This window comes from Arvicanthis niloticus, chromosome 10, assembly GCF_011762505.2.
Source record: "Arvicanthis niloticus isolate mArvNil1 chromosome 10, mArvNil1.pat.X, whole genome shotgun sequence".
In the NCBI taxonomy this organism is placed as follows: Eukaryota; Metazoa; Chordata; class Mammalia; order Rodentia; family Muridae; genus Arvicanthis; species Arvicanthis niloticus.
Window position 1 is genome coordinate 64,148,956 of NC_047667.1, and position 25,431 is coordinate 64,174,386.

A 25,431-nucleotide genomic window follows, 5' to 3' on the forward strand; every position below is an offset into this window, starting at 1 on the left:
AATTCAAAAGAGTAGTGTCTTCACAGCCTGAAAGCATTCACAGTATAAACAAAGCACTAAGACAAAAGGCATAGGTACCACACTAAAATCCCCTCCCTCCTGTCCCCTGCCTTTGAAAAGTTGTGCTGCAGGGAGAAGGAGATGGAGCTAGACCTGGGTTCAAATCCAGCCCCTGCACTCCCTGCTCCAGTGAGACACTGAAGGGCACTAGCACGGCTAGCCACAGCAAGCCTGTAATAACACTACACAGATCAGCGTGGGATCTGAATCCTCAGAAAGTCCCCACAGTGACTAGCACACAGCATGCTAGCAAACCTGTGTGAGCTATTGCCAACTAACAAAGGCAGAAACCTCCATTAAAACCGTCTTACGGTGGAACATCCTTATAGAAGAGCTTAACTGAATACATTGAGAGAAAGACAGACAGACAGAAGCCACCACCCACACACTATAGTCAGCTATGCTATAGGACTCCACACGTTCTTTCATGCCCTCAAGTTACTAGACATTATGCAAATAAAATATTTTCTAGGCCCTGACTGGCCTAGAACTCACTAGGTAGAACAGGCTAGCTTTGCACTAAAAAGCTCTGCCTGCCTCTGCCTCCAGAGTGCTGAGACTCAAGGCCACAGCGCCCAGCCTTTCCTTTTCTTCCTTATGACTTTCCCCTATATGTGCCATGCATGCATCCTTCCCTGCTGGCCTAGCCATAGGTCCGACAAGAGACTAGCAATGAAAGGCACTCTGCTGCTTCTTTGAAATCCTACCAAAAAGCAGCTGCACTCTCTCCCTGCTTCCCTCCCGGGCCCCATCCTCCTACCAGGAGAGGCGGTGGTGATGTGGAAGGCAGAGGGGACAAAGTAAGAGCTATAACTTCTGGGCACTGTGACACTTCCATCCCTGGCTGCACCCAGACTTCCAAACATACAAAACAAAGCAGCTTCTCCTACTGTGTGAAACTGTGGCACAAGAGTCTGTGCTGAGGACAACCATGCAACTAGCGAAACCAACTTCCTGCAGACACTACACACCCCTCTCCTGCTGCTTCCCGCCCATCACCTCACCTGGAAGTCAAATGCTCTGACCCCATAACCATGTTTGTGCATGTTAACACAGCACAAACCCCAGATCTGGGTAAGGGTATCCTGGGAGGCCGCTGGTCAGACAGTCTAGATGAACCAGCAAGCTCCAGGTTCTATGTGAGACCCTATCTCAAAAACTAAGGTGGAGAGTGACTAAAGAAGACAACAGACATGCACTGTGTACGTGCACACACACACACATACACACACACACTCATACACATTTGTGCATACAAATGCACACATACACATGAACATGTACATAAAAATAGTTAATATTGAATATTACTTTAAGCATCTATGGTTTTGGAATAGAAGCAAAAACAATGCTTTTTTTATGTTTTAACCCACACCACCACTACACATCCTCTTCAAATATATGACACACAGGCTGATAAGTCAATAGAGGACGTCTTAGTGAACTGATGGGCCCTGTAAAAATCTCATTTCTATCTGAACCAAGTATATAAAGACGGGGGAAGGCTGGAGGGACAGCTCAGTGGTTTAGAGCACTTGTTCCACAGGACCCAGGTCTGTTTCCCAACACAGATGTGGCAGCTTACAACCATTTACCACATCTGTAACTACAATTCCAGGCCATACAGTCCCTTTTTCTGCCCTCACTAGCACCAGCCGCACAGGCAGTACAGATTCACATGTGATCATATACACAAAATAAAATACATATACAGGGTTGGGGGTGAGGGGTGAAGGGTGTCTTTAATGCCAATGACACAGCTAACCTTTCTCTGTCAGGCAAGATCAGACTGTAAATAACAGGACATATCTGTTCAAGGTTTGCCTTTTGTGTACTTCTACTGACCTAGATTCATTTCTAGTCCACTAAATCTGGATTAGAAAAGAAAACGTTTTCAGAGTATCACAAAAAAATAACAACATATGTGATAAAAGATTTAATTACATTAACCCATATTGTCAGGGTAAGATGAAAAAACACACTTGATATCTTGGAATTTAAAAAAAAAAAAAAAAAAAAAAAAAAAAAAAAACTTGTGTTGGAAGTTGAGCAGACTTCTCAGTAAATGATGTGCTTGTTACACAGCATAAAGACCTAAGTTTAAATCCCCAGAAGCCATATAAAAAAGCAAGACGAGGCAGCACCCTCTGTAGTCCTAGGGCTGGGGAGGCACAGACAGGAAGATCCCTGAAGGCTCACTGGCCAGTCAGTCTAAGCACTCAGTGAGCTCCAGGAAAGTTAGTGTGTGTGTGTGTGTGTGTGTGTGTGTGTGTGTGTGTGTGTGTGAGAGAGAGAGAGAGAGAGAGAGAGAGAGAGAGAGAGAGAGAACAAGAACTCCTGATGTCCACCTCTAGCCTCAACACACACAGGTACAGGCACATACACCCATACATTCATGAAAATACCACACATATAACAAACATATATAACAAATACATACATATATGCATAAATATATATATAACATAAACACAAAGATACAGAAGAATGTTATTACAATAACATTTGCAGAGACAGCAAAATGTCTCCCTTTTTTTGAGACAAGAGTTTCATACAGCAGTCCTGGCTGCCCTGAAACTTGCTATGTAGCCCAGGCTGGCCTAGAACTCACAGAGATCCGCATGCCCTTGCCTTCCAAGTGCCAGGATTACAGGTATGTGCCACCACACCCAGCTTTTTAATACTTTTATATAGCAACACTCAAGTGTAGAAATGCAGCAGCACGAGGAAGCCCCAGGCACTCCCCTCACAGGCACTCTGGGCCTCTGTGCACAGGACCGGTGGGAGCTTGCACCCGAGGGGAGAACAGAAAGGTTGCCAGCAGAGTCAGAAATGCAAGCAATCCCAGAGGCAGGTGGATTTCTGAGTTCAAGGCCAGCCTGGTCTACAGAGTGAGTTCCTGAACAGCCAAGCTTACACAGAGAAACTCTGTCTCAAAAAACCAAAAAAAAAAAAAAAAAAAGAAATGCAAGCAAGCTTTTCCTAGGAAGACTCATCACTTCACAATACTACAGATCACATAGGCTCTGTACACTCCAGTCAAGCTACTCTCCACGCTGGGCAGGAGCTAACGGTGTAAGCAAGCTGGGTGGCTCAGGACACGGAGCTGCTGCCTATCATTTACAACCCTTTGGGATTTCATCTTTCCCATTTTTTGAAATGGGGTCTACTTCTAACCTAGGCTGGACTAGAACTCATGGCAATCCTCCTGCTTCACCCTCCCAAGTGCTGATTAGAAGTGTAGGCCACCATGCCCATCTCATTTTTTTAAAACTATAACTTAGAACAAGTCAAAGCACCATTCATAATTTTATATTTTATTTATCTATTTACTTATTTATTTATTTTATGTATTTGGACACCAGAAGGAAGGCGTCAGTTCTGGAAGGTTGTAAGCTACCTTGTAGGTATGGGGAATTGAACACAGATCTCAGGAAGAATAGCCAGTGCTCCTAACCACTGAGGCATCTCTCTAGACCATATAATTTTTGAAAATGCAATCTTGAACCAGGCAGCTCACTCCTTACTTAGCTCAGTAAACACTCAGAGGCTAGACAAGAGGATTTCCACAAGTATGAAGTCCGTCTGGGCTACATCCTGAGTTCCATGATAGATGAAGCTAGAGAAACAGAGTGTGGGGAGGGGGCAGGGGGTGGAGAGAGAAACAGAGAAAGAGACAGAGAGACAGAGGCAGAGACAGATACAGAGTGACAGAGAGAGACAGAATTAATTAATTAATCACAAAATTTAAATATTCACACCAAATCCCACAACCTAAACAACTGACACTCATCCAGTGTGAGCCAACAGATGCTTGTAATGGTGATTCTTCTGGTAGCCAAACTCCATCCACAGGTCAGACAGAGAACAAGGATGGCAGGGGTCTCAGGCGGGAACCATCACCAGCCAACTGGCACCAGGAGCACCAGGACAAACAATTGGTCCCTGAGTCCCAGCAACGTGGTCGAGCATGCACTGTGCCTGGTCTGTGCCTAACAACTGGGCAGAGCACACACACCGGTGATGCCTAGGACTATACCCACTGACTCTGAGCTTTTATCAGGAGCTTTGAGAAAAGCCCAAGAAAGGTAAGCTCACCCTGAACACCATGCTGTGAGGGACGGGGACGAGGGACACTCTGACTCTATGAAATCTTCCTAACTCTGAAGGTGTTGTTCTTAACAAACCTCGCTGTGAGACAGGAGGCATGTGACCTGCAAGGAGGCGGTGGCACTCAGGGTCACCAGGATCCGTTTTCCTCTCTTTCCTTTTGGCTTTGCAGCGCTGGAGTCAGAAGCCAGGGACTCACTAGGCAAGTGCTGCCTCAAGCCACATGCCAGCCTGAGCTTTGTCACTTCTGTGGTTTGAACAATGTCCACGGTTTCAGGCTTTGTCCCAGAACTCAGAAGTCTGAGGCAGGAAGAATGTGAGTTCAAGGCTAGCCTGGGACGAATACCAAGTTTCATGATAACCTAACCCACAGTGTAAGCCCTTGTCTCAATAATTAATTAATTAATTAATTCCTAAAATTACGTGACAGGGAAAAGGGTGTAGCTCAGTGGCAAAGCTACTGAATTATGGGTCAGAGAGAACACATGAAGGACAGATGGGGAAGTCTGCACAGGAATGGCTCACTTACAACACTGTACCAATGTTTCATGGCTGTGATATGGGACTGTGGCCATCAGGGAAATACAGGAAACTACGTTAAAATGTGACAATATTTGCAACTTATTCCAAAATAATGGGATGGGGAGAATACCTGTGCACAGAGAAAACAGCCAGGGCTACGAATAAGCAACCCTGGAAAATGGTACCCAGGTGACTGCTGCCCCATTCTCTCATGTTCTCTTCTCTAAAGCTGAAAATTTTGTAAATAAAAAAAAATGGAAAAAGATAAAGTGAGTGCTACATCGATGTCATTGAACATAATATTCATTAAAAATATGAATTAAAATACTTACGAAAGGTTCCAGTTAATTAAGACGTGCTATATTGGTGCTCTGTGGAACCAGGAAGAGAAAGCGGCCCAGCTAGCAGAAAACATAGTCTGAAAGTCTAAGGGCTGCTTGTAAGCAAAGACTCGAGTGCAGAGTGCAATGCCGGAGGAGACGCAGCGGGTGAGACTGAACTGAGCCTCAGCAACGCTAATGTCTCAATAGCTGAACACGTGACAGAAAACAGTCAGAAAGTTACACTCGGCAGAACTCTGTAAGAGCACACAGGAAAGCCAGACATGGCTATCCCCCTAACCCTGGGGAGGAGGAGGCAGAAGATCAGGCATTCAAGGACATCCCCAGCTACACAGCCACTTCAAGGCCATCCTGAACTAGATGGGATCCTAAGACTGCATGGGCAGCAGATGCTGGCAGCAGACATGGCCTAGTGCTATCTGACTGCCAAGGAGTACTTTATTTCCTTCACTATGGCCCTAGCACACCGCGTCGCTGACACTGCGGACTGCAGTAATAGTCTGACGGCTGAGGTTTACATACTGGAATGAGAGGAGCTAAAAGACGATGGCTAACCAACAATTCTCTCCACAAAACCACAGCTGTGGCCTGCAGGGTTCACTGCAGTTACCAAGTGTCACTAATGAGCTGTACCACTGACTAAAAGGATAAAGTATTCACTTATTAGGATTAATAAGAAAGCGTGGAGACAAAGATAACCCATTAAGAGCAAGCACTAAGCTGAGAGCATCTGTTAGAAGTCACTCCCACACACTGCTAACCCCATGACTTAAAAAGCCAAGCTGTATCTGCAGCATCAGAGCTAACACTGTGCGTTGTTACAGGGCTGGAGAGCTGGCTCAGTGGTTAAGAGCATGCAGAGGATGGGGAGGCTCGGAAGTGCCGTAACTCCAGCTCCAGGGGACCGTGGGCACTGCACCCATGTCCCACACACAAACACATGTACATACACATAACTTAAAATAACAGGTCCAAAAAATGTTTAAAAATTCACAGCATAGAAAGTACAAGGTAAGGATAAAAATATCCCTTGTGCCTGCCTCTCAGAAGCTGCACACGCTTTCACGGTGATTGGGCGCTCTTCACACAGCTCTCCACAGGTGAGCTCTCACTAAACACAGCACTGTTCAATATTTGCTTTAACTCAAAACGTAGCTCCTGCGAGCCATGGTACACACCTTCACTCCTAGCACTCGGAAGCAGAAGCAGAAAGATCTCTGTGAGTCGAAGGCCAGCCAGATCAACAAAGCAAGCAGCAGATGATACCTTGCCTCAATAAATTAACTTTAGATGAGGGAAACTAAATACATATACATGTCTATGTACATGCATGTCACATGTACACACGTACATCTCAGGCACCCTTTTAATCCCAGCATGTTTCCAACAGCTTCAGACTGGGGCACATCCAGGACGTGTATAGAGGTTTGAATGAGAACAGCCCCCATAGGCTCACAGAATTGAAACTTGGTCACCAGGGGTGGCATTATTTGAAAAGATTGGTAGGTGTGGCCTTCTTGGAAGAAGTGTGCCCCTGGGAGTGGGCTTTGAAGTTTCAAAACCTGATGCCAAGCCCGGGGTCTCTCTGTCTGTCTCTCTCTCTCTCTCTCTCTCTCTCTCTCTCTCTCTCTCTCTCTCTCCCTCCCTCCCTCCCTCCCTCCCTCCCTCCCTCCCTCCCCCCCTCTTTCTTTCTTTCTTTCTCTGCTGCCTGTGGAGTGTAACTCTCAGCTACTTCTCCAATATGTCTGCCTAAGTTCCACCATGCTTCTGCCAAGATAATAAACCTCTGAAACTGTAAGCCAGCCCCACTTAGTTTTTTCTTGCAAGAACTGCTGTGGTCAGTGGTGTCCCATCACAGCAGAATACTGACCGAGACAACACGCTCCATACTCACTGTCAAGTGTCCCGTGGGCCAACCAGCAGGCTTCATCATATCTGTGCTATGGCATTTGCCGCTTCTTCCTTGTGCTGACATCTGTACTAACCGTCTATAAGGTGGCAGTAAGACTGCAGCAGGATGCCAGGCCACAGTGCCACGCACACCGGTGACTATTTTACTCCTTTCTGACACTTACTCATAGTTTTAAAAGCTTTCATGACAGTTGACTAAAATGAAAAAAAAAATCCTCTTATGAAACAGTAACAGTTATTAAACTTACTGAATCCTGGCCATTGGACAACTCTCCATTTTAAAATTCTGTGAAACAGAACAAACTGTAATTATTGATACTTGAATGTGAGACAGACATTTTCTCAAAAAAGAAAAGTGAGCCTAACGCATCCAGGAAAAGCCATCAACAGACCTGCTGCTGGTGAGAAGGTCTAACCCTGCAGGTGACTGGAGCTTGCCAGCTTCCTGGGACTTAAAAGCTTCTCTTTAGAGAGCTCTGACCATAGAAACGTTTGTTGGCATCATCTAACCAAACCAGGAACCATTTGCAAGATCAGCAAAACATCAGGCATCAAAATATTCTCTTAAGATTTATTTTTACTTATGAGCGTTTGCCTGCATGCAATCCTGTGCACCTCATGAGTGCCTGAGGAGCTCGGCAAGTACGTTTCAAATGGGAAAGCATAATGCTAAAGTCAAACAGAGGTGAGAGATGCATTCGAAAGACGAGCCTAGAGTTTACCTGAGCATTCTGATGGGGCATTCCTCCCTTCACAGAGCTTCTAAGAATGTGCTCAGTTAAAAGTCCCTCCCTTCTGACAGCATCACCTGTGACCCAGGTTTCCTCGAGAACTCTGATCCACAGACAGCACATCACAGTGTAGACCTCAAATCTGGCTCAAATCCAGCTGTCTTCTTTTTTCTTTTGTTCCCTTCCTTCCTTTTTTGTTTTTGGCTGCCACTGTGGTAAATGCTAACAGCTGTAATCCGCATGGCAGCTGTCTTCTCTGGTTCTCAATCGTCTTTACAGAGATAAAAAAGAATTTCTAGGACCCAATGCCTGCCCACTAGTATACACTTCCTATGCAGACAGAACATGCTAATACAAAAATTCACTGAAAGATTGCAATTTACCTTCTTCCTCTGGGTATCTATTTCTCCATACGAGGCAGACCTAGAACTGACTCTCAATTTATCATTTATTAAGCAGCAAAAAAGGAGAGTTCTTATTCTAGAATGTAAAACCTACGGTGTGGTTTAAAGATGGCACCTAAGATCCTCAGGCTGTGGACTACACTTTTGTTTTTTTTCTCTAGTTTTTGAGACAAAGGCTTGATATGTAGCTCAGGGTGGCTTTATACCCGTGATCCTCCTGCCTCAGCATCCTGGGTGCTGGGATTATCAGTGTGCACTGCCATATTCAGTCTAGTGGCTTCATAAAGTTATCTGCACCTTCAATTACACAGAGTGGCCCAGTATATGGCCTGTGCTCCCCTGACAGATCCCCCTGCACCTCTGCACTGTCTGCCCTCAGGTCTTCCACAGCAACACACTGAGTTTCTTCAGACAGACCTTGTTTGGGCCCTCATTCCCAACACTTGTTTTTTTTTATTTTTAATGTGTCTTGAATTAAGGGTGACACACAAGTTTCAGAGAAGTTACCATTGGACTGGAATTCGTCAGGCATGGAGCCATGCTTGTTGGGCACAGTGGCAGCATAGGGGTTGCTACAAAGGTCAGAGCAGCAGTGGCCAAGAGTCACCCACTGTGAACAGAGAGGTCTGAAGGGAACAGGTGAGGGCCTAACTGAATGTGGAGCCAGAGCTGGATGCAAACAACTGAAAAGGAAAGACACTCAACTCAGCACACCATCTAAGCCCTAGCCCTCAGGAGGAAGGAACTGAAGCCTGTCCAAACCAACGGTTCAGATGCTACTGACCTAACGCCCAGGTCTCTGAACTTTCATTTTGGTCCCCAGCAATGCTTCCTCTCCAGGCATGGCCCTGGACTGTTACTTTTCTCACTGTGATAAAACACTAAAGAAAGCAATTCAAAGGCAGACTTATTTAGCTCATGGTTTGAGGAGACACCGTCCAAAATGGCAGAGATGGCATGGTAGTGAAAGTTTATTCACTGGGAAAGATTCAGAAACAGAGAAAGGGCAGGAAGCAGGGCAGGGGTTCTAAACCTACTAAGACCCACTTCCTCCAGCCAGGCTCTGTCTCCAAAGGCTCCAGAACACAGCATCACCAGCTGAAGAGTGAGTATTTAAACCCTTGAGCTCCTCGGCCAGCATTCACATTTAAACCACAATGGCACCCAAGGAATTCTATGACTGATTTCAGGATGTTGTACAAACTCTCGGGCTGCTGAGTATTTCTTAATTAATATGGCAACTCTTTAAATGCCCTCTCTCAGAAAAATGCTCGGATGCTGTTAGACCATCCCTTCCAGGGTCCTATGCATCTGACTCCCAACCTTAGGCTATAAAACGTACATAATGTCATGAGGAAACAGGTGTGAAGACAGTGAGTGCTGCAGTCCACAGCTGCCTGAAGCTGCTATCTACAGCTGCCTAAAGAAATCCCTATTCTGTGGCGATTCCACTCAGCAGGGGCCAATAATCACAGCCATTCAGAGTTTTCCCAAGGCCAAGAAGGGTGCTGGAAAGGTTCAACCATGTCAGATCCATCAGTCCCTTCTCTGAAAGCAGAGTCCACATGTGTACCTTTGGTTAATAGCAACCCCACTTCCCAGCAACAGAATCTATTAATAGTTACTACTTTGTGACAAATTGCAGTTACTATCTCATCACACAGGCCTTGTCATAGGCCACCAGGTTCTTATAAGAAAGCTTGTATCTCTCAGAACAAGGGAAGGGATTGGGGGTAGGGAAGATGAAGGGAGGAGAAAGGAGAGAGGCTTAGGAAAGAGGAAGGGAGCAGAAAGTACAGAAAGAGGGAGGAAGACATAAGGAAGAAAGCGGGGAGAGGTAGAAAGAGGGAGAAAGAGGTAAGAAGGGAGAGGGAGGGAGGGACAGAGGAAGGGAAGAAAGAGGGAGAGAAGGAGGGAGGGAGGGAAGGAGGGAAGGAAGGAGGGAAGGAGAAACGAAGAAAGGGAGGGTATCAAGGGAGATGCCATAGGCTTCTATTGCCAAATCTCACAAACAAGGACTCATCACTTTTTCTACAGGTCACAACAAACAGCCCTGATATAGTGTCAGATAGGATGATACAAACGCCTTGTTGATTTGGATGTAAAATGTCCCCATAGGCTCATATATTTGAACACTGGTCTCTAGTTAGCAGTACTTTCATGGATGGCTGTGGAACATTTAAGAAGCAGGTCTTATCGAGCAGACATAGGCCACTAGGGACAGGCCTTGAAGGTCACACTTGACTGATGTTCCTTACAGTACCCCCTCTGTGCTCCCTCATCAAGACATGAGAGGCCCGCTACAAGCTCCTGCTCACACAGACCCACTGCAGACAACATGGTGGACTGTATCCTGAACTACACAAGCTCCTGCTCACACAGACCCACTGCAGACAACGTAGAGGACTGCATCCTTGAACTGTGAGCTAAAATGAGTTCTTCCCCCATAAGCTGTTTCTATCATGTATTTTATCACAGCAAAGAGAAAACGAATTCAGAAAACTGGAACTGGGAATGGGGCTGTGTGTTGCATGGCTCACAGGCCATGGAAACTGGGGAATATGGAGTTGTGAACCAAGGAAGCCCTATGATGCTGTAAGCGAAACTCAGTGGCCATAACAGCAGGACTCAGAAGACCAGAATACTTGGAAAAATGCAGGCATGGAAGAGCCAGTTCAAGAGGTTCAGAGAGAACAAAAACTATGGAGAATCAGCTGCAAGCCATTTGTGTTCCATTCTGGCAAAAACTCAGGCCTCATTCTGACTATTCCTGAAAACTAAATGAAGCAAAATGTAAAAATAACAGAGCAATTTACTTGGTGGAGCTCTCAAAGCAGCCCAGCAAGCAGTGTGACACAGTCTCATCATACCACAGCTAGCCAGGTTGATAGCAGGAGGGGAGAGAGGGTGGGGGTGGGGGGTGGGGGTTTAAGGGAAGGAAGATGAGAAAGACATGAAACACATTGGGTGCACTTAGAGCATTGTAGGGCGAACAGGGCTGACGTGGGTGAAGCACCTGTCCTTACAGACACCAGTACAATCACAGAGGTATTATACCAGGGGCTGGGACACAGGAAAGGTACTGGGAGGGCAAGAGCCAACCAACCAAGTCACATGCGTAAGAAATACATCTCTCTTAGGTTCTTAAGTCTGTCTGGCCAGAACTGCAGCTACCTCATGGCTGAGAAGAGGACAAGTATTTTGTATGAACTAGACTGAGGGCACTGTGAGCATGTCAAGTGCTTGCTAAACCGGACAGACAGATTATCCCAGCAGAGGAAAGGGCTCCGCAAAGACCATCACTAGCTCATCACAGTCACCACTGTAGGGCTGAGCCCCAGCTCAGTGACAGAGAACCTGCCTGGCAAGTGTGTAGTTTACTTCAGTGCCCAGCCTGGCGTGGGGGTGGGGGTGGGGGGAGCTTCAGAATGGCACTTACCAAACACTGTCCCTTTAGCAAACGGGGGAAAGAGCTCGGAGTGTCGAAACGCATTCCTGTGAATTTGCCATAATTCTCTGTGCAGCTTCTTGAAGTCACTGTATCTCCTCCACACGATTATCTGAAATGAAAACAAAGCTAAATGCATATCTCAAAGCATAACCATTCTGTCTCTGTGCTACAAATAGTGTTTTCTTTAAATATTCCAAATGACCATGCAAAGCAAACACGTATGTACTCCAGCCTGTGGAGCCAACAGTCTGATGTGACCATTCCCTGTAGGAGCTAATGCGGCACTGCTTCCTAAGGCTGTAGCCTTGAGGCTCCTAAGGCCTGCTTTCTGAAAGCCTTTTTATTTACTGTGGAAAAGTATTCAACCTGGTACAAAAATGGTCTGTGCTACATTAAATATACTCTCTTCTGAAACCGTTTACTACTGGCCTAGAAACTAATTACATGACTAACGCTTTCTCAAATATCACACTTAGAGGCACAAAACAACTTGGACAGTTTATCTTTCAGTCCTTCAGATTTACTCATTTATGTCACACACAGGTTTAGGAGCCAGCATGAATTTATGTACTACATGCATGCATGAGACCTCAGAGGCAGAGACAGGTACTGGCTCCCCTGGACCAGGGCTTACAGGGAGCTGTGAGGCATGTGGACGCTAGGACCAAACCCAGGTCCTCAGCAAGAGCAGAAAATGATTTAGCTACCCACTCATCTCTCCAGGCCCCAACTTGAGCAAACTTTAAACAAAAAGGACAGAACAGTTGCCCCTCCCAAAAACAGACTAACAGTGAAGGAGAAAAGATTGTGTGGAAAGAAAAACAGGAGTTTGTATATTCTATAATTTTTTTTTTATAAATCTTAATTTAAACTAACCATAAGATTTCAGGGTACAAAGTAAACATAGACCAGAATATAATTAAGACCTGCATATCTCAAAAATGAAAGTAACAGCCGGGTGGTGGTGGCGCACGCCTTTAATCCCAGCACTTGGGAGGCAGAGACAGGCGGATTTCTGAGTTCGAGGCCAGCCTGGTCTACAGAGTGAGTTCCAGGACAGCCAGGACTAAACAGAGAAACCCTGTCTCAAAAAACCAAAAAAAAAAAAAAAAAAAAAAAAAAAAAAAAAGAAAGTAACAGTCCTGTAGATTAGACAACATGGAGAAGCACTTTCTGTCACTAGCTTAAATTATTTGACCTTACTTAGATTAAATCAGAAAAGCATACTCTATAAACAGGAAATATCTGATGCATGGCTTTGATGTCACTGTCAACTCTGAGTTCCATAAAGTAAAGAAAGCCTTAACTGTAAGTTCCTTTCCTCCCAAACGCCTGGTTATCTCACTTCTAATACAGGCTATGTGTTCCCATGTACATGCAGGTAATGCTGACAATGATCAAACACTAGGCCAGGAAGGTCACTAGACATGATTTTCAAGTTATCTGAAAGTTATCCTTGAAGGCTTTGCCTCTTGCAGTTCCTAAGTACAATTCCTGAAGCAGCCTGTAGACTATAACACAAGGTAGACAAGTTGCTTCTGCCCAGTGTGTCACTTTTATTCATTTACCCAACAAAAATGGTCACCCAAACCAGAGTCCCAACTGCTGCACACTGTATTATCCCAAAGTGTGAGACTGGAAGCACAGGCCCCTCCTTCAGGGCGCCCCATCAAGGCAAGGAGAACAAGCCAGCTGGAATGCACATCACAAAGGAGCTGGCAAGTGCTGAGGAATTGCAGCACAGTGGTACAGAGGGCCATCTGCCCAGCCTGAGCACTTCACACACGACAATGCCTGCTGTCAGGAGGAGAAGCCATCAGAGCAAAGAACATGGAGAGGTAGGAGGCTGTGGGTGATGTTTCTAAAGAGAAAAAGATGCCAACGACAGAAATCTTGGTTTCTGTGACTGACCAGTGGTAATGCTGTCTTCTGAAGTGGGGAGCAAGGAAGAATTGGTACTTGAGGCCCATCAGAAGCCAGCTGTGCACATCTGGCACGTGTGCTTGTGTGGGTCTAGACAACAGGGGCTGCAGCTATCACGGCTCTTGATTCTCTGCAGCTTCCAATCTTGATACAGAGACATAATTTTGTCATGAGAAAAAGTGTTAACTTTTAAATTTCAAAATATATAAAATTGAGCTGGACATGATGGCTGGTAGCTAAAATCTCAGCACTCAAGAAGGCTAGGCAGTAAGATCAGGAGCTCAAGGTGCACCTGGGCTACACAGTGAGTCTGAGGCCAGTCTGAACCAGAGAGCAAGATCCTGTCTCAAAACATCAAAATCAGATCCATCAATACTTGAGTAACTCAAGCTATCTTGTCCATGCTGCTGAGAGCACAGGAAGGACTGGGTGACGAGCTCCTGAATGCAGAGTCTTCTGCAGGGCCCATGCCCAAACCAATGGAAAATTACCCATGGTGAAACCACACTACAAGACAGAGCATGAGAGAGATTCAGGAGACTGAGATTAAGAAGCAACCACATTTGCAGATGAACCGCCCTTGTTAAGATCATTTGCAAATAAAGGAATGGTAACTTGAAAGTTTTTCACAACTTAATCACAATACAGATTAAAATACCAGATTATATGAAGCCATATAAATCTGTCAGATCCAGAGCTAGGACAGCGCCAGGAGGGTCTGCCTCTCACCAGGGCATCACTTACCCTCACACAGTCCCAGTGTATACCGGGGCTGCAGAACCAAATTCCTCAGACTGAAAGAGAACAAGAGCTCACTTCCAACAGAGGCAGGACTGCTGTCTGCGTCTGCGCAGGACAGCGCCTGGCACAGACTGCTCTGGTTTTCTCCATAAGGCCTGATGGGTTCCTGCTGGAACAACCAGAAGCCTGCAAGCGCAGGCCCCTCATATGTTCATTGACATCACTCTGAGGGAACTTTACCAATGAAGCATTCAATGACCGTATGTAGATTTAAAAAATTAATAAAAGCTACATTTTCACTGTAGCCTTCTCTTTAGCATTTCAACGTAAGATAAACCTTTCCTTTTTAGATGATTGAACTTAATGACACCAAAAAACCGTGTTTCCCTACATCTTATAACATCACCTAACTTAATGTTTTTGTTCTCACTCTCGTTCAATACCAACACTTGCTGGGTCATCCTGGCTTACAACAAACATGACTATAAGACTATTTGCTTACACATTTTCTTTCCCTCTTTTTTGCATATTTGTTATATATTTGTGTGTGATGTATGTGTGTATGCATAATTTATAAATGTATCCATACATGTGGAAGGAAGCCAGAGGTGAGCATTAAGTGTCATCCTCACTCTCCACTTTATTTTTTAAGACAGAGTCTCTCATATTCTGGAGCTTACTGATACAGTTAGACTGGCAGGCCAGCCAGCCCCAAGAATCTGCCTGTCTCTGCCGAGATCCAGGGCTTTGAGTTTTTCCACCCCAACATCTACCCCATGTATAAACTGCAGAGCACGTGAGAGCCAGTCCTGCAGAAGCAAAGCTACAGGATCTCCATGACACAGGGCAACCACAGGATGTCTCAGAGGAGTCCTGTGAGGATGCAGCAGTGAGCAGAAGCCAGGGGCCTCGGTCCAGATCATTACTCACTGCACATAGGCCTGGGTCTGGATCACCGACGACTCACTGCAATGAACATTTGCAAGTAAAGCTTTTTGAGTAAAAATGTTCACTAAGTGGGACACCGTGACACACCACAGCTTCCACTGAGAGTTTTATTTTATTTTATTTTATTTTTGTTTTTTTGGTTGTTTTCTTTTGGTGGCAGGAAGTTGCAAGGGTAGACGGCAGATTGGAGGGACAAGAAGATAAACAGAATTGGGGTGCATGATGTGAAATTTACAAAGAATCAATAAAAAGCTAAAAAAAAAAAAAAAAAAAAACCAAGCATGAGTCACTGTACCAGGAAAAACATGAGATCTTACGATCACTCAGGCCTCCTGCCTACACACTCACACTCAGGCCTACTGCCTGCACACTCACACTCAGTTCCTCCTGCCTGCACACTCACACTCAGGCCTCCTGCCTGCACACTCACACTCAGGCCTACTGCCTGCACACTCACACTCAGTTCCTCCTGCCTGCACACTCACACTCAGGCCTACTGCCTGCACACTCACACTCAGTTCCTCCTGCCTGCACACTCACACTCAGGCCTACTGCCTGCACACTCACACTCAGGCCTACTGCCTGCACACTCACACTCAGTTCCTCCTGCCTGCACACTCACACTCAGGCCTCCTGCCTGCACACTCACACTCAGGCCTACTGCCTGCACACTCACACTCAGTTCCTCCTGCCTGCACACTCACACTCAGGCCTCCTGCCTGCACACTCACACTCAGGCCTACTGCCTGCACACTCACACTCAGTTCCTCCTGCCTGCACACTCACACTCAGGCCTACTGCCTGCACACTCACACTCAGTTCCTCCTGCCTGCACACTCACACTCAGGCCTACTGCCTGCACACTCACACTCAGGCCTACTGCCTGCACACTCACACTGTTCCTCCTGCCTGCACACTCACACTCAGGCCTCCTGCCTGCACAGCAAGCACTTCATGAACTGAACCATCTTCCCAACCCACTCAACTTTTTCTTAAAAATGTACAGAAATCTGGGAAATGGAAGCTGCCCTACATAGTATCAAATGATTCATTCACTGTTAATATTCTTTTAGCATTCTTAGGAAGACAAGGGCTCTGAAGGGGTCAGACAAGCTCTACAAAAGGACAGAAACATATCTCCATTAATGAAGACCGTAAAGACATCATTTGTGTGAACCAGCCCTGTGCTTACTAATTTCCAGGAGCTTTGGGGAAGCCTGAGCACACTGTAGAGCAGAAACTAAACCTGTGAATGCAGAGCTTTGAGAAGGTGAAGGGAGAGGACCTGGACACCTGAAGGATAAACTCTTCTCAAGGTGAATGCCAGGGTCTGAGCTGACATTTGAGAACCTGAAAGCACTGTTAGAATGTCAGGGTTGCTCCACTGTTTAAGGTGTGTCATTTCTAAGAGAAGAACATGCAACTGTGTAACTGAAGGACACTTACAAGCCTGCTGATGACCGGGTCACCAGCAGCTGCTGTTCTAAAAGAGTGTCCCCCGAAAAGGACTAAGGAATGTCAGAGAGCTCAGTCATGGACAAGCTGGTTCAGGATTCTCCTGGAAAAGGACATCAAGGTACAACCACAACATGGCAGTCAGACGACACAGTCAAAGGAGATGCACCCCACTCCCAAGTCTAACAGAGCTGTAAACTTCAAAAGCCAAATCAACCCAAAGCGGCAATACTTAAACAGAAGTGGAATTCTAAAGAATGATTCCTGCCATTAACTGGCACATAAGGAGAACAACTGTGAGAAATACATATGTCGTTCTCCTCTGAAATAAGAGCATTCTAATAGTCTCCCTATTAGGGAAGCAAAGATGTCTCAAAACCCACACAGGAAATATTATCAAATCTTTTTAAGGTGTCTTTCACTGTGGTTTTGAGTTACAAAACAAATACCTAGTCAGACGCATAAAGACTCTAAAGAACTTGGGTCAAGAGTATGAAACAATCGATGCGAATACATGAATCAAGCCAGGTACTCCTGACCAGAGTGGCACCTGCAGCTAATCAGACAGCCATACCCCATCTAAAGACACTGAGCTGGGGACAGCCAACACCACTGTAGAATCAAGACTGTTAAATTTACAGCATCTGTTTAAACACTTGGATGGGAAGGGGGAACCAACATAGTGCCTCTAGTCTCAAAAATGAGTGGGGACCAAACAGAGTAAATCGACATGCAGTGAGGGAAGCAGACTTCATGACAAGCATCTCTCAGTGGAGCAGCAAGCACAGACAAGCACGAGTGAGACGCCTACCATTCTAAGTAACACATGCCAGGCCAGCATCAGCATGGAGACGGTGGCAGAGCGCAGACAACTCTGCAAAAGAACTGGTCAAAAACTTCAAAACTAAGCAGGGATACTGCAGCAGCTCCCGAAGGCAGCATGACAGGCCAGCACAGTGTGCAGTGTGCAGAGCCCTAATCTATTGATACAGCTGTAATGCTTGGGCCTTAGTGAGCTTAGAGAAGCCTTGACTATACAGCTGAGGCAGGCGAGGGCTGGAGAAGAAGCACTGGGCCCCTCAGAGCCTCACTCACACCACGCTGCACCTCCTCGCAGAATGAAGTGTAACTGCAGCTACTGTCACGTAGCTGAAGAAATGGTCATACAAGTACAAACATTCATACAAGTAACCCAGGCAGTTTCTTCAACAGGGGTAAATGGAATGTCCACAGGGATAAGCAGGCTACCTCCTGGACGTCCTCTGGATTTCTTCGTGAAACAACCTAAAACCAAACACAGACAGAAATACTCGTTATCAAATAAGACTTCACAGCTCTGCAATTACTTTCAATAGAATGTGCATAAAATTTCACTGTGGAAAAGACAATGAACAATGTACCAGTTACTAAACTCAGTCAGTGTGGTAATTTCACCCTGCAATATTAAACCTCAGGAGAAGAACAGTGCACCTTCAGTCCACATGTATCACATTCTCAAGGAAACACCTCGGCCTCGATCCTTGCAGGCTGTCTACCATCTCTCAGACCCCACACAAATCCAAGCACGTGTATTTTTCCCTTTTGGTGCATTTTTCCCTTTGTAGTGCAAGGGACTGAACCCACTCAGCCTCATGCTCACTAGACAAGCATTACCAGGTCCTCTCACGGCTATTCCACCAACAAGCCTAGAAAGTAAAGTAACAAAGTACTATATGTAAATACATCAGGAAATGTGAAGATAATGAAATAGAACAGAGAGGACATGCCCTTTTCACTTTTCAGAGACACAAATCTCTAAGAGCGGTAACAGGATGACAGGCTACAAAAAAAAGGCAATGTGACACTGAACGTGACTCCCTGTAGTGATCTGGTACGCCAAATGGCACATTCATCAATGTAACACATGGGACCTTGGCTTTCCAACATTAACTTTCATATGGATATATTGCCGTCTTTAAACTGCATCTCGCACACACAAAACCAGGACTCTGGCAGGATGATTAAGCACTCACTCCAAAGTGTTCAGCTCATATGTATAATTGTCTTCTTAGTGGATCCAACCTCTATCTCACTGTGACACCTGCATCCCAGCTCCTCTCTCCCTGGCCACCCTGCAGAGACACAGGTGTTACTAGCTGGCAAGAGGACATGGGCCAGTTATCACCGGCCAGCCAGGTAGTCTGGACCCCAGAGACAGCACCTGCACAAACTATCCACAGATGTTTTACATTTTCTGGCTCTCTGCAGCCAATGGGCTCCTAGATAAGACAGACAAGTCTACCGGACAAAGTCTAGAACTCTGCTTTCTCATAAGTTTTCATGGAAGGTTCAAGTACTATATAGACTGAATGTCTGTGTCCACCTCAAACTCCCGTGATGCCGCTTTAATCCTCAAGTCTACAACATATGGAAATAAAGCCTTTAGGAAATAATTAGGGACCAGTATCCTCACAAGAAAAAGTTAAATGACCTCTCAGTCATGAAAAGGGGACAAGGAGGCAGTTATCCGCAAACAAGAATCAGGCTCTCCACAGACACTGAACCAGCTGGCACCTCAACCATTGACTATGCAGCTTTCAGAACTATGATTTTTTTTTTTTAATGTCTTGTTGTTTAAGCCACTCAGCCAGTAGTGTTTTGTTATAAAACCTGGTGAACACAGGAGCTGGAGAAATGGCTCAGCAATTAAGAGTACTGACTGCTCTTCCAGAGGTCCCGAGTTCAATTCTTAGCCACCACATGGTGACTCACAACCATCTATAATGGCATCTGATGGCCTCTTCTGGTGTGTCTGAAGATTGTGACAGTGTACTCACATACATAAAATAAATAAATCTTTTAAAAAAAAAAAAAAAAACTGGTGAACACAACTGAGTGAGACATGAACTGAAGGATGGTGAGATGGCTCAGTGGTAAAGGTGCTTGTTGTCAAACTTGACCACCTGAGTTCAAATCCCGAGACTCACATGGTAGAAGGAAAGAACACACAAATAAGTAAGCAAACAGACAGACAGACGTAATTGAAATACATTTTACAAAAGATAGGAATAGCAGTTTTCTACATTATTAAAATAAAACCCAAATCTCAAGAGAAAACAAAGCCTAGCAGTCACTCAAATGTCATGTAATCAAGTGTTTGCCCAAGTTGTTCCCCCCATCAACTGTACCAATTACAGCACCGGCCTACAACAGACTATCCCCAGCCAGGATCCAAAAAAATCAAATCCTGAATGCTATGAAAACTTGCAGTTTATAACAAACCCAAGCATCTAAGATGTCAAAAAACAAGTTTACATTTTTAAAAACCCATTTACTAAAATTTTGGTATATATGAGTTTTATGCTAAACAATACTAATAGTCAAAAAAGGATCGATTAAAACAAGATATTGAAGAGAACAGAAAAATTTGTGAGCCATGAGTTTTCAAAGATTTAAGTGCCCGGCACATATAACAGACAGAGGGCCCAGGTAGGACACCCCAGTATCTAATGAGATGCTTTATGGCACGGACCTTCGCAACATGCCTTGTTGCTTAAGCATGTCTCGTCGGCCTATTACCAGCCTACTTTCATTCAAACGCAAGGCCCACTCCCTGCCAGCTCATGATCCTGAAAGAGTCACTTAACTCTAGGCCTCAAGTGGAAATAACAGCAGTACTCACTCACTGGGCAACTGTGACAAGAGTGTTTGTTTGTATGAGAGGTTGACTCACAGTAAACACCATCCAAGGATCGGCTATCATCATTCAATAAACGCTAGCTACATGAATGAGGACATACGTAGGCTCGGTCTCAAACCCCACATTACACGCGGGACACATTACACCTCACAGCTCTGCTCAAAACGAAGAGCTAAACACGTGAGAGGTCTATATGGACATAACACCACAAGAGTTGTTATTTTTAAGTCAACATTTCTTCTAAAATTAATCTTCATTTTCAAGGCAATCCTACATCAAAAAATGTAAGCAGACTTTTTGAAAGAATTTGAAAAAATCCAAATAACAAATTTTGAAATAAAGAGTACCTACACATCCTGATTTCAAGATACAGTACACAGATACAGTAAACAACAACAACAACTGTTAAAGGCAGTGTGGTAGCAAGAGAGACAAAGCCACAGGTGCCAATAACTTACAGGAGTGTTCACAGGAGTTGCCCTCAAAACAGCCCCAACCTGAAGAAACCCAAATGTCCATCACCAGGCAAACAGGGAAAGCATACTGCAACCACACACAATGCAAGCCACCCAGAACCAGCTAAGCAGTCCTTTAGAACGTAATCCTACATAAGCCTAACAGTGGGTCACAAAAGCTTCTGACCATTGTGCGTGACTGCTCTGGAAACTTCTGTAAGTCTTATGTTCAAGTAAAAACACTTTTGGTTACTCTAAAAACAAAAATTAAAAAGCAGTAAATCTGTTGGCTTGCTTGTAAATAACCATGAAGTTATCTCTCTCTCTTTTTTTTTTTGGTTTTTCAAGACAGGGTTTCTCTGTGTAGCCCTGGCTGTCCTGGAACTCACTTGGTAGACCAGGCTGGCCTCGAACTCAGAAATCCGCCTGCCTCTGCCTCCCTCCCAAGTGCTGGGATTAAAGGCGTGCGCCACCACCGCCGGGCTCCATGAAGTTATCTCAAGTCTACCAAGTTCTTAAAAAAAAAAAAGAAGAAGAAGAAAAGGGAAAGTTAAGAGATTTAAGATAAAAGAGTTTCTTTGTTGTCCAATATGTAATGGTTCTAATTCTACTAGTGACAATCATAAAGAAATTGTTCCTTGGGCTGGAGAGATGGCTCAGCGGTTAAGAGCACTGCCTGCTCTTCCAGAGGTCCTGAGTTCGATTCCCAGCAACCATATGGTGGCTCACAACCATCTGTAATGGGATCTGATGCCCTTCTCTGGTGTGTATGAAGACAGCTACAGTGTACTCATATACATAAAAATAAATAAATCTTTAAAAAAAGAAAAATACAAATAAAAATAGCATCATCCTTTAAAAAAAAAAAAAAGTAAGAAAGAAAAATAAATAAATTGTTCCTCAAAGCTCAAAATGAAGAACTAAGCAGGAAGCACACAAAGATGTCTGTAACCTTTCTCCTGTGTTCTCAGGGGAATGCAGTTGCCTGATTAATTCTCCTGAGGAAAGATGTTTTTCTTCTTAAGTTCCAGAAAAACAATAAGCATTTTACTTGATTTATAATGTTATGCATAATTATTTTTAAAATGAACCTCCACATTGACCCTTAATTTAAAAAACAAAATGTGTAAGCGTGTCAAACTCAAGCTGTGGGCCCACTGAGTGAGTGGCTGGCTCAGTGAGTCAGCCTGCCCTCCTAGGTTCAATCTGTAGAGCTCACGTGGTGGCAGGACAAAACCAATTCCCCCAAGCTGTCCTCTGACCTCCACATGCATACCAGGGGCCCTCACTCACAAACACACACACACACACACAAAAAAAAAAAAAAAAAAAAATTAAATGAAGAATGTTAAAAAAAAAAAAAAAAATCCTCAGGCTGTGCGCACAGCTCAGCAGCACAAGCTGGCACTTCGATGAGACCCCAGGTTTGACGCCTAGCTTTGACAACAACCGGAACAAAACAAAACAAAAAGACCCGCATACCCTGTAAAGCCCACAGTGTGTGGCATGCGTAACGGATGAGGGCAAACACTTAGAGAAGAAAGTCAGCAGCCGCAGTGTGGGTCAGTCTCAGCAATGTGTCACCTCCCAGGTTATACTCTAACTAGTTTTAAATCTGCATCCAAGCAACCTTCCTTTGCGAAAAGTAAGAATACAATCCTCATGCTCAGGGCTTTCAGTAAGTGCCACAGACATTCATACCACCAGGCCTTTGTGGGTTCCATCCCTTGCTCCCACCTCAAACACCCTCGTTCTTGACTGTTAGCATCTTGTACCACCTGAGCCGTAGCAATCTGTCTTCTGACACCCACAGCTCTTTCCCGAGGTGCCTGTGGAACTAAACTGTACTACTACATTCCTAGACTGTACCTATTTAAGCCCAATAAACTCCATTCTACTCTAAGTACAAAGAGGAAGCCCAGAACTCTCCCTTGCATACCTTATAGTGCCAAGTGCCTGAACCTTATAGTGCCAATCACCCACTACACACAGTGATTAAAACAAAGAGAACATTCTGGAGAGATGGCTCAGTGTCCAAGAGCACTGGCTGCTCTTGCAGAGGGTCCAGCTTCAGGTCCCAGCACCCAAAGCTCACTATGGTCTGTAGCTTCAGTTCCAGGGGATTCAACTACCTCTTCTGGCCTCTGCCTGAACCAAGCACATGTGTAGTACACATACCTACATGCAGGTAAAGCACTCATACATGTAAAACAAAAGTAAATAAATCTTGGGAAAGAAAAAGAGAACCTCTATCAATGTGGGGGTCTGCACCAGCCACTGCCTTAGTTGAAATGAAGAAGCCAGGACCAGTGCTAAACAGAAACCTGCTCGGTCTAGCAAGAGGCAAAAACAGACTGATGCAATGCTGGTGTGAGAGTGAGCAGTCTCAGTATCCTGGTATGACAGGCACCTCGTGTCTCTTAAATAGTTCTGATTCTATAAGCTGTGTATCAGGAAACCAAAGATTGCAAATGACCAAAGAGGTCTCAAGAGTGGCATAGAAAGAATCTCCTCATTTCCTTATACTTCTTTGAAAAAACTGCTACTCACACCCCACGTACACAACACTCTGACTTACAAACAGGGAAGGCAAACTTCTCCCTACTCTTCATGAACTTGGTCTTCTTGCTGTCTTAAGAGACTTGCCCAACCCATCGACTCACTCTCATCTGTCTGACTCTGCATCATCTCCAAATGCCACCAGCCCCTTGCATGTCCCAAGCTCAGCTTACCCCATCTCTTCTCTCAGGTTTCTCGGAGCCAGCTTCCTGAGTGCTTTCTGAATAGTCTCTGCACTATTATTACTCCTCCATCTATACCTCTCTTCTTCAAAACTTAACACTAGCAATTGAGTTAGTTTGTGACACTTTCTTCATCTTGGTTTAAGCAGAACTGATCCCAAAACCCAAAGCTGCTACTGCTTTGCAACAGAAACTTTAGCAAACTTCTAAACTTCCTTTAATCTGCTTCCTCGTCGTGAATTTGTACGAAATGCCCAACACACAAACATGCTCTGCAAACAAGCACTACACATAAACACATATTTCATGTTATTATTCTCATTTCCCAGGAAAACAAGTTCTCAAAACTCAAGCTGAGGCAACAAAATTTAAGAAAAGCAGTACTAAATTTGGAACAGTGAACTTACGTAAACAGCCTCACCAAAAAAAAAAAAAAAAAAAAAAAAATTATCACTTATTTGGGGGGACTACACCTTTGGTGGTCAGAAGACAATTTGCAGGGGTCAGTTCTCTCCTTTCACCATGTAGGTCCCAGGAATTGAAAACAGTTCTTCCAGCAAGCACCTTTACCTATTAAAACCATCTTGCCAGCCCAACCACCCTCAAGTCAACTCAAGTAAGATCACTTAAGTACACATGCCTCTTATGAAAAGACACAGAAAAACTCCGAAGCAAAGGCCAGAGATCCGAGAAGAGTCACTTAATAGGAAACCTTCCCAACAGCCTACCTGCCTCACAGCAAGCCAGTCACTGAATGAGAAGAGACATCCCTTCCGTTACATAAGCCCCACAACACACCCACTAACAGTTTTATGTGTGTGTTTTCCCTCTGGAACAAGTCAACCCAATTCTGCAAATTTCATTCTGAGTGAAAGTCCAAATGGGACAGCGACTAGGACATCCATTTAAAGTCGTCCACCAGTATTCCTCCTCAGAATGGCTGGTGGATCCTGGCATCCCTTATGGAGACAGCACCCCAGTCCATTCTCATGCTTAGAGTTCCCATCCTTTCCATCTGGGGTCCCTCTCTCCTGCCTGAGGTACCCAGCATCTCCATCCTGGAGTCCCGTCTCCTGACAAAGGTCTCCAGCATCTCCATTCTGAAATCCTATCTCCTGCCAGGGGTCCACAACATCTCCATCCTAGACTCTCATCTCTTGCCAGGGGTTCCCAGCATCTCCATCCTAGAGTCTCGTCTCTGCCTGGAGTTCCTGTGTACTGCCTAGGGTCTCCTGTCTGAGTCTCCATCCCTCCCTACTTACCTACCTACCACTGCCGCACCCAGCCGCAGCCTGGAGCCCGTGCCCCGCCCAGTGTCCCTATCCAGGCACTCACCCGTGCGGTAACCTTATAGACGGTGTAGCCCCTGGGGTGTCGCTGGGGCTCGGTGACAGTGTAGAAGCGGGCCAGGTCGGCACTGTGACCCCAAGGAGAGGTCATCCTCCCTCCGCCCGTGCTTCCGCCAGCTGGGGACCATCGGGCAGCCCCAGCCGCAGAGGACTCGCAGCACCGAGCACGGGCACCGCGATGAGGGGGCGGTGGCTCCAAGGGGCTGCCGCGTGGATCTGCTTCCGGATCACCACACACACTTCCGGGTCATTCCCGTCAACGTTCGGGATAGGAGTGGCGCCGCTTTGGATTCTCTCGGGGCTGTAGCCTCGGCTGCTGTTTATGAGCGCCAGGCTCAGTTGCTTGTGGAGACCTGAGCAGTCCCTACTAAGTCTCCTCGTGCACTAGCTTCGACGTCAGTAAAATTTGCGACCTGGGGAGAGGTTTGCCTCCTGCCCTGTGCTCCTGTCGAGTCCTGGGTGATGGACACGGAGGTACTCGAGCCAAGCATCTCCTTTCCTTCCCTACTCAGTTTGTGCCTTGCCCACAGCAACATCGCAGCGCTCTGACAGACACGTCCCCATTTTCCCGTGGACGAACCCTCTCGCCTGAAGCCTGTTTTGACATTCC

General features: G+C 45.4%; 1 protein-coding gene across 8 annotated transcripts in view; it reads right to left on the bottom strand.

The window, feature by feature from the left end:
• Rps6kc1 (ribosomal protein S6 kinase C1) overlaps nucleotides 1–25,048 on the bottom strand; it is a 149,408-nt gene extending 124,360 nt beyond the window's left edge. For 2 of the 8 annotated variants that reach the window (XM_076941606.1, XM_076941605.1), the window contains exons 1-3: nucleotides 24,808–25,047; nucleotides 17,783–17,881; nucleotides 11,519–11,639 (exon numbers count right to left, since the gene is read on the bottom strand). In XM_076941606.1, coding sequence (XP_076797721.1) covers nucleotides 11,519–11,639; nucleotides 17,783–17,881; nucleotides 24,808–24,912 — 325 coding nt within the window. In that variant the 5' untranslated portion in view covers nucleotides 24,913–25,047. Of the gene's footprint in view, nucleotides 1–11,518; nucleotides 11,640–17,408; nucleotides 17,645–17,692; nucleotides 17,882–21,120; nucleotides 21,207–24,807 lie in introns of those variants that run through there. The other 6 variants (XM_076941607.1, XM_034513362.2, XM_076941610.1 and 3 more) reach the window with 5 other exon arrangements.
• Nucleotides 25,049–25,431: the final 383 nt, after the last annotated feature.